Source organism: Mesoplodon bidens (assembly GCF_964165515.1).
Source record: "Mesoplodon bidens genome assembly, chromosome: 4".
NCBI classification, from domain to species: Eukaryota; Metazoa; Chordata; class Mammalia; order Artiodactyla; family Ziphiidae; genus Mesoplodon; species Mesoplodon bidens.
The window spans coordinates 143,743,186-143,753,285 of record NC_138160.1 but is presented as its reverse complement, the minus strand read 5'-3'; the positions used below and the strand labels follow the sequence as shown (position 1 = coordinate 143,753,285).

Below are 10,100 nucleotides of genomic sequence, written 5' to 3'. Positions count from 1 at the left end.
CAACATCACTAATCATTAGAGAAATGCAAATCAAAACTGCAATGAGGTATCACCTCACACTGGTCAGAATGGTCATTAACAAAAAATCTACAAACAATAAATGCTAGAGAGGGTGTGGAAAAAAGGGAACCCTCTTGCACTGTTGGAGGGAATGTAAATTGATACAGCCACTATGGAGAACAGTATGGTGGTCCCTTAAAAAACTATAAATAGAACTACCATACGACCCAGCAATCCCACTCCTGGGCATATACCCTGAGAAAACCATAATTCAAAAAGAGACATGTACCACAATGTTCATTGCAGCACTGTTTACAATAGTCAGGACATGGAAGCAACCTAAGTGTCAATCAACAGATGAATAGATAAAGATGTGGCACATACGTACAATGGAATTTTACTCAGCCGTAAAAAGAAATGAAATTGAGTTATTTTTAGTGAGGTGGATGGACCTAGAGTCTGTCATACAGAATGAAGTCAGAAAAAGCAAACAAATACCATATGCTAACACATACATATGGAATCTAAAAAAAAAAAAAAAAAAGAAAGAAAAAAAAGGTTCTGATGAACCTAGGAGCAGGACAGGAAAAAAGGAACAGATGTAGAGAATGGACTTGTGGACACAGGGAGGGGGAAGCATAAGCTGGGACGAAGTGAGAGCGTAGCATTGACATATACACACTACCAAATGTTAAATAGATAGCTGGTGGGAAGCAGCCGCATAGCACAGGGAGCTCAGCTCGGTGCTTTGTGACCACCTAGAGGGGTGGGATAGGGAGGCTGGGAGGGAGACGTAAGCGAGAGGGGATATGGGGATATATGTATACATATAGCTGATTCACTTTGTTATACAGTAGAATCTAACACAACATTGTAAAACAATTATACTCCAATAAAGATGTAAAAAAATAAAATTAAATTAAAAAAAAAGAATAAACTGCTGACAATGTGACAAAGATAAATTTCATGGGTACTATATTAAGTGAAAACACCAGACACAAGAGGGCATACTGTGTGGTTCTATTTCTCTGAACAGGAAAAACAGATTTATGGTGAGAGAAGTCAGAATACTGGTTACCTCTGATGATGGGGCTTATTGACTGGGCTAGGGCCCAAGGGAAATTTCCGGGGAGATAAAATATTTTATATTTGATGTGGGTTGTATAGACGTATATAAAATTCATTAAGGTATACATTAAAACTTATGAAATTTTACCTAAGTTTTTCCTCAATTAAAGAACTTTAAAACACAAAAATAGAATCATGTGAGTACAGGTTAAAATGGAGAATGGCCCCCTGGGGTGAAGCTCTGTAGAGAGAGCCAGACTCTGTCACTTACCACCTTGCATACCTCTGTAAACTCACCTCAACTTTCCAGGCCTGTTTCCTCATCTGTGAATTGGGGATAATAACCAGTACCTTCCTGAAAGTCTGTGAGGACTAATTAACCTAAAAGATGCGAAGTTTAGGGTAGTAGCTACTATCTAGTAATAATAAGCACTAAATAATTATTTGCTAGTATGATGATGAATGGTTGAATATTCATTGCTAGGGAGAAAGATTGTCACTATAAGAATAAAAGGAACAATTATCTGGAAACTTATGTCAAAAATCTTTTCATTTAATTCCATTTCTTCAAAATATATGAAACTTAAAATTGACAGAATTACAAGACTTATTCAGTAATCCATACTTATGGTGGGAGAGTTTAATGTAGCTTTCTCAGTATATGATAGATAAGAAACTGCTAAGGACTGAATGTTCGTGCTCCCCAAAATTCACATGCTGAAGCCTCAGCCCCAAGAGGCCAGTATTAAGAGGTGGGGCCCTTGGGAGGTAACTAGGTCATGGGGATGCAGCCTTCATGAATGGGATCAGTGCCCTTATTTATATAGAGACCCCAGAGAGCTCTCTTGCTCCCCTTCTGCCACATGAGGACACAGTGAGAATATGGCCATCTATGAACCAGGAAGTGGGCCCTCACCAGACGTCAAATCTACCAGCCTTGATCTTGGACTTCCAGCCTCCAGGACTGTTAGAAATGAATTTCTGTTGTTTATTAGTTACCCAGTCAACAGTATTTTTGTTATAGCAGCCTGAGCTAAGACAGAGACCAATATTTTAAAATGTGTAAAAGACTTTTAAACACAAATAATATGCTCCATCTAGTGAATATATGTAGAATACATTGATTTCAACTACCCACGAAGCATTTATAAAAATTGACCATATACTAAGTGCATCAGTTAGAGACTGCACTCAGCCATAATAAACCCATCCCTGCCTTCCCCCAGACTCCACCCCAAAAAAGACAATGTCATGTACCAGTAAGAAGTACATCTTATTCATGTAACAGAATGTCCAGAAATAAACAATCCAGGGCTGGTACAGCCATACAAGGACACCAACTGGGGAACCAGGATGGTTGTGACTTCTGGCCACACTCTCTTTAGCCTGTGGCTTTCACCCTCATGGTCACAGGATGGCTCCTCTAGCCCTGGACATGGTGTCTGCTTGTACAGAAGAAGGAGAGGGATCTGGCTAAATGAAACCACTCCTTTGCAACATCTTTCCCAGGACTCACACCCAGTGATGTCTCATACTGGCCAGGACTGGAGGATGTGGCCTCGCCTGGCAGCAAGAAGGACAGGAAGATGGAGGTGTTTTAATAGTGCACATTCCCTGATGGTGTTGTGGTTTGAATGATGCCCCCACAAAAGATATGTCCACCTGGCAACTATGGATGTGATCTGATTTGGAAAAGGGTCTTTGCAGATGTAGTTAAAGATCTCGAGATGAGACCATCCTGGATATCTGGGTAGACCCTAAATCCAATGACAAGTGTCCTTATAAGAGACAGAAGAGGAGAAGACACAGACACACAGAGGAGAAGGCCATTTGAAAATGGAGGCAGAGATGGGAGAGATGCTGCCACAAGGCAAGGAACACCTGGAGCCACCAAAAGTTGGAAGAGGCAAGGAAGGAACCTCCCCTAGAGCATTTAGAGGGAGTGTGGTCCTGCAGACACTTTGATTTCAACTTCTGCCCTCCAGAACTGTGAAAGAATAAAATTCTGTTGTTTTAAGCCACAAAAAAAAAATAGTGCACAGTCCCAATCTGAACAACAACAAAAAAAACCTAAGTGCTTTTGTAAGCAAGAAGGGGCAATTTTGGTAGGCAACTAACAGGACGTGCCACACTAGACCTAAAAGCAAATCTCCACAAATACTTAACATTCAACAACATAAAGACCACACACCCTGCTAAGAGTGTAATTAAATTAGAAACCAACAACAAAAAGGCAACTAAAAAGAAACACCCATATATATGCAGGAACTTTCTAGGATGACAGAAACAGTCTATATCCTGAAAGGAGTATTGATTACATACAAGTATACATCTGTCAAACTCATCCAACTGTACACTTAAGATTTATGCATTTCACTACAATTATACCTCTATAAAAATATACCCACGTACTTTTATTTAAAAACCTAATTCCATTTAACTCGTGTGTCAAAGAGTAAGTGGTAAAAGAAACTAAGACAATATGGAGAATTAAACCAAAATGAAAATATTATACATCAAAACATGGGATGTTGCTTAACGAGTACTATAAGAGATGATCACAGCCTTGGATGTTTATGTTTTTACAAATTGGAAGTTAATCAGCATGGGGCCCACCGTACGCAAGAGACACTGATAAAGGCAGGCCGCCAGTCCTGACGTTTTCTCTCCTGGCATGAGTCCTTTTATGCACAGTAAGTGAAGAGCTGTGCCTGAAGGCTTTCTCACACTGATTACATTCATAGGGTCTCCCTGCAGTGTGGGTTCTCACATGTACGATAAGGTGTGAAGACTGGCCAAAGGCTCGCCCACACTCCTGACACGCGTAGGGCTTCTTGCCGGTGTGGGTCCTCGAGTGTTTCCTGAGGGATGAGGGCTCACTGAAGGCTCGCCCACACTCCTGACACGCGTAGGGCTTCTCTCCCGTGTGGGTCCGCATGTGACTCTTAAGGGTTGAGAGACGACTCAAGACCTGCCCACATGTGGCGCACTCATAAAGCTTCTCCCCTGTGTGGATCCTCTTATGTACGTTCAGGTGAGTGCTCGTCCGGAAGGGCTTCCCACACTGGTTACATTCGTACGGTTTCTCTCTGGTGTGGGTCCGCAGGTGTGTCTTCAGCGATGAGTGTTCCCTGAAGGCTTTCCCGCACTGGCCGCATTCAAAAGGCTTCTCTCCGGTGTGAGTTCTCACGTGGCTCCTCAGAGAGGATGGCTGGTTGAAAGCTTTCCCACAGTCCTTACATTCATAGGGCTTCTCGCCCATGTGGTTTCTCTGGTGCAAGATCAGGTTAAAGTTCCTCGTGAAGGTTTTCCCACACTGACTGCACTCGAAGGGTTTCTCTCCAGTGTGAGTTCTCATGTGCCGCCGCAGATTCGAGGAATACTTGAAGGCCTGCCTGCACTCCTGACATTCGAAGCACTTCTCCGCAGTGTGAGTCTTCTCGTGCCTGATGAGATCGGAGCTGTATCTGAACGATTTTTCACATTTGTTACACGCATAGGTTTTATCCCCGCTATGGATTTTCTCAGGCACGATTAGGTGAGCAGTCCGGAAGAAGGATTTTCCACTCTCTCGGCATTCACAGGGGTTCCCTCCTGCAGGAACTCTCTGGTACTGAAAAAGTGGTTTGATGCTGTTAAAAGGTTTCCCTAGTACATTGCATTTATAGAGTTTTTCTCCAGTCTGAGGTTGCTCCTGTCAATTGAGGAAAATGGGAAGACCAGAGGCTTTATTGCATTCACAGATATTCTCCCCCAAGTGAAATGAGTGTAGGAAAGAGACATTCCTATAGCTGAAGATTTTACCATTTTAGTGTATCTATACCATTTCTACCCTGAGTTCCTTCAAGCAGATACTCTGTCACAAAGAGCTATCTTTTTCATTACTTTCACGGGGCTTCTTAGATGTAGTCTTTTTCTGAATTGTGTAAGGCTAAATTAAGTTTTAAATGCTCTACGTCTGTGTCAGGTTTACAAAAATGGTTAGCTTTGGGAACTGTGTAAAGCCACATCTTGATCTACATTTTGAGTTTTTCCCCAATTCATGACATTCACAGACTCTCTCCCAAGAAACTGCTTTCTCCTAGGTGAGTACCACTTGCCTTGAATCTCTCTCTGGGTTTCTTGTGTTTCTAACCTACAGAACCCCCACACATTTCCTACTGTAGAGGAACAAGAATAATCCCTTTATGCCTTACCCTTTTCGTGCCAATGGATGGAATCTCTGCAAAAATATCTTGGTTAGGAATTGACTCTTGGGGTTGAAGTTGAGGTTCTGGAATGAATTAAGGGGAGGAAATATTAAGCGCACAGAGAAGGAAACTGTGGGATCAAGATGACAAAAAAAGCTAGGCATGTGCACATTTTTTTTAATACTGATCCTAAATATGGGAATAAACTATGAATAAGAGGAACGTATCAGAGTAAAGGAAAATTTTAAGGTGTTTGGCTACGTGAGGAGTCACGTAATCATAGGAACAAGGAATGGAAATAGTAGATAATTTACTAAGAAGGGATTCTATGAAGATTGGGACTGATGTTGAGAGAAAGTATTAGTAAGAACATACAGTGGGGAGGAACTCGATGAAATATACACATGGAAGTGCTAAATGTGAAAAGGAGGTAGGATAAATCTTTCTATGAAGCCAAAGTAAAGCATTAGAGATAAAAAGGGAAGGGAAAGAGGAAAGAAAGTGGAATTTACTGAGGGAGCTCAACCCAACAGCCTTCCCCATCAAGGGCACTAAGCACCCCTAATCTGCCTGGTGCTCACCTAAGTGGGTTCCTGGGAAGATCCCTCTCTCAGTGACACACAGCTCTTCTCTTTGCTCCAAATGGGAAAATGTACTGGCTTTGCAGAGTTGATCTCCTGCTCGTGGGAAAAGATGCAGGGTATGAGCAACTGTGCCTGCCATGCAACGGGAGCCGATATTCTGAAGTCTTTAGGGTCACTGGAGATGGGAATAGCAAAATGGGCGCACCTATATTCTGATGGCACGGCCGAGCTCTTTCACTAAGGAACCAAAGTACAAGCTCCCTCACTGGGTCCCGAAGGACAGCGGGAACTCTCCAGTCCCCAAAACCCGGCGCCTAGCTCAGGGACACACTTGAGAAGACAAGAAACAATGGACAGATCTTCATTTCCAAGAGGAAACCACTAGACTATAAGCACGATGAAGGCAGGACCTTCCTGTCTCTTCACCTCTCGATTTCCAAAACCAGCACAGTTCCAGGAAACCACAGTAGCTGCGCGAGTGTGTGGATGAAGCAGCGAGGCCAGCCTTACCCACAGAGGCCAGGTTCCTATAGTTCTCCAGCATCACGTCTCTGTACAGGCTTCTCTGAGCAGAGTCTAGAAACAGCCATTCTTCCGGTGTGAACATCACGGCCACATCTGCAAAGGTGACTGGTTCCTAAAACGCACACCGTCCCTGCTCAGCCAGGGGCCACCCCAACCAATACTCAAGAGGACAGTGGGGGGCTTGCAGGCCTGGGAAAGGGACACCTCCATGTAGAGGATGTTCAGACACAGTTCTGAAGTCTCTCTGCTCAGGCCTCAGAACTAGAACTCTTCTCCATCTACTCTTCCCTCCCTAAATGACAGCATCCCAAGGGGTGGCAGAAAAGGACCTCAACTTCAAGACAGGACTTGGTTATTAACAACTAGCTGGGAAGCCCTTCCCCTCTAGCCCCAGGGTCCAGCAGACCTGATCGCATTACAGGCAAGAGAAAAATGTTTGGTAAATGACAACTGTTTGCTCTTGGGAGACCATGATGACTATAAGACAAGAACAGCTCACATCCTCGTCCTGCTTTCCCTCCTGACATTCAGCTGAACATGGCCCTTGATAACCAGGGGAAGGCCTGAATGAGGGAGTGGGGTCACTGCCCACCCACCGTTAGAGGCCCAGTGCCTGGAAGCCTAGAGACCAGTCCTCTGGGGTCAAGAAACTCCCAGACAGGGGAAGGGGACAAGGAGGCAAAGCAAGAAGAAGAACAAGTATTTGTTACTTACCTGCAGACAAGTGTTCAGTGTCCCAGGAGCCACGGCTTCTTCCTCTGTGCTCTCCTCCCGGAGCCGGGTGGGGTCCTGAGCAGGCACTGCTGCAGGAGAAGAGGGGAGCCGTGAGGGTCTGGGCCTGGCCCAGTGACCCCACTTGCAGGGCCAAGGGCTGCCCACCCTGTGAATGACCGCATGTGCACACACATATGCACACACTCCCAGGGACACACACATGTAATGTACACAGAGAGATGCATGCACATATGCTTGCACACACTCCCGGCTGCTTGGGCACACATGTACACTCACACACACCAGTACACACGCATGCACACATTCACACAAATGTTTACATACACACAGACACACCATGCATACACAGTATGTGCATACCCACACTGACAAGCACACACACAAACACACAGAAATATACAGACATACACACAGACACACATGCACGCACACATGCACGCATGCACACACACGTTTCCTCTGTTCCAAATCTCTGGAGCCACAGTCTCAATTCACCAACAGACTCTGAAGTTTCTGGGGCACCCCTTTCTCCCCCTTGATTCAGCCCTGGGTCAGCTGTTCCACCTTAGCTGCTGGGCCCCTTCCTCTGCCCCAATTCCGCAGGGCCGATAGCACCCCAGGACTTAACCACAAGTAGGGGACAGAGAAACCGCTACCTCCCTGTGAGTGTGCCTGAGAAGGAAGCATCCTTCCTTTCCTGCCTTCAAATCAATAACATCCCTCATACGCACCAGGCCTCTTCACTCTGGCCTGTTACAGAGGAGCAAGTGATTCCCCAGCCAACCCTTGTCTCCCTGCACCCTCACCTCCCCTCTTGATGGGACCTTTCCCCTTGGTAATTAAACCTGAATCACGTCCAATCCCTGACCCCATGTCATTAGTTTCCCGGGGCTGCTGTAACAAAATACCACAACTGCGTGGCTTAAAGCAACAGAAATGTATTCTCTCAGAGTTCTGGAGGCCAGAAGCCCAAAATCAAGGTGTGGGCAGGGTCACACTCTCTCTGAGACTGGGTAGAGTCCTTCCTTGCCTCTTCTTGGCTTCTGGTGGTGAAGGTCAATCCTGGGCTTGTAACTGCATGTCCCTCCAATCTCTGCCTCTGTCATCACATGGTTGTCCTCCCCACTGTGTGTCCCTGTCTTCACATGGCATTTTCTCCTTCTTACGAGGGCACCATTCATATTAGGTTAGGGCCCACCATCATGACCTCATCTTAACTTGACGGCATCTACAAAGACCCTATTTCCAAATAAGGTCACATTCACAGGTACTGAGGGTTAGGACTTCAATATAGCTTTTGGCGGGGGGTAGGCTGTTACAATTCAAGATGTAATACTCCACACTTCCCTCTAGCTACTGTTCTACCTCTCTGTTGCCCATCGTGGGCAATCTCTGTATCTATTTTCTCACCTCCTACTCACTTCCCAACATCACCATTCCAAGGACCAGCACCTCACTAGGATCATCTGTGACCTCCATCCAGAGTGGGGATCTAGTTGACATATTCAGTCATCCAATCCCTCCATCTTAAAACCCACCCCCCTGGGCTTCAGTGCCCACCTCCCCCCAGCCTCCCTCCCGGTTTCCTGTATAGGCTCCTCCTCCATCACTTGCTGGTGTCCCCATGGTGCACACCTTCCTCTTCTCACCTTGTAGTCTCCGCCTCGGAAGGCACCGTCCCCGGCTCTGGGCGTCAATTCCCAACTACCTGACAAGGCCCAAATCTCCAGGCTGACCCTCACATCTGCACTCCAGACCCATATACCCAACCATTGGCTCTGATATCTCCACTCATCTACCTGGGGGAATACGAATGAAACATCCAAAATGAGCTAGAGCGGGGGGCTTCTTGCCCCAGCAGGTGGAGGACAGAGATTCAAGCCACAGAGTATCATTCTCAGGCTTTGAACTTGCCCTGCTGGGTTTCAAACTTATGTGAGACCCAGGACCCTTGTTTCCTCTCCCTTTGGGAACAGGAATGTCTATCCAATGCCTGCCCCACCATTGTATTTTGGAAGCAGAGAACCTGTTTTCTGGTTTTACCAATTTACAGATGGAGAGGAATTATGCCCCCAGGATGGATCACACCCCCAGTCTCACCATACCTGATTTAGATTATTTAGATGACAAGACTTGGGACATTTTGAGTCAATATCTAGATGAGATTTTAGACAGAGTTGATGTTGGAATGGGTAAAAACTTTGGGGATGTTGGGATCATGTGACTGTATTTTGCATGTAAGGAGGATATGAATTTGGGGGGTCCAGAGAGCAGACTGTTATGAGTTGAACTGTGTCCCCCCAAAAAATAACAAGTCCTAACCCCCAGTACCTCAGAATATGACCTTACTTGGAAATAGGGTTTTTGCAGATGTTAAGATAAAGTTATGGTGGAGTAGGGGGCCCTTAATCCAATACAAATGGTGTCCTTATAAGAGGAGAAGAGATACCAAATGAGGGGAGAAAGCCACGTGGCAAGGCAGGGAGAGATGGGAGCGATGCACCCACAAGCCAAGGAATTCCAAGGCTTACAGCAACCGCCAGAAGCTAGGAAGAGGCAAGAAAGATTATTTCCCTACAGGTTTCACAGGAAGCATGGCCTTGCCGACACCTTGATTTCAGACTTCTGACCTCAGAACTGTGAGACAGAAATTTCTGTTGTTTCATCTACTCCATCCCCCCCCCAAAAAAATGCACTCATCACCTTCTTCTCAAAGCCTGTCCTTCTTCCAATGTCCCTGTTCTCAGATGAGCAATCCCACCCCCTCTGACCCCAACAATCAGTCAAAAAAAAAATCAGTGATGACATTTCTACACCCACTCCACCCACCCCATTCCCCTTCCTCCCACCCTGGCCCTGATATGGGGAAAGCCTATATCATACTTCTCATTTGGACCCACTTAAGTGTCACTCCTTCGGAGAGTCTCTCCTCCCCATTACCCTTCTTTTCTCTAAAAAGACCCTTTCCTTTCTTCACAGCCCTTACCTATCTATAACC

At 45.5% G+C, this 10,100-nt stretch overlaps 1 protein-coding gene across 4 annotated transcripts in view; it reads right to left on the bottom strand.

Annotated features, from left to right (window-relative positions):
* Window positions 1-582: 582 nt before the first annotated feature.
* The window catches only part of ZNF333 (zinc finger protein 333), a 33,008-nt gene continuing 23,490 nt past the window's right edge, over window positions 583-10,100 (bottom strand). For 2 of the 4 annotated variants that reach the window (XM_081233651.1, XM_081233653.1), the window contains exons 8-12: window positions 7,082-7,170; window positions 6,353-6,479; window positions 5,840-5,935; window positions 5,265-5,341; window positions 583-4,762 (exon numbers count right to left, since the gene is read on the bottom strand). In XM_081233651.1, the coding sequence (XP_081089777.1) occupies window positions 3,665-4,762; window positions 5,265-5,341; window positions 5,840-5,935; window positions 6,353-6,479; window positions 7,082-7,170 (1,487 nt within the window). In that variant the 3' untranslated portion in view covers window positions 583-3,664. The remainder of the gene's footprint in view (window positions 4,763-5,264; window positions 5,342-5,839; window positions 5,936-6,352; window positions 6,480-7,081; window positions 7,171-10,100) is intronic. The other 2 variants (XM_081233652.1, XM_081233654.1) reach the window with 2 other exon arrangements.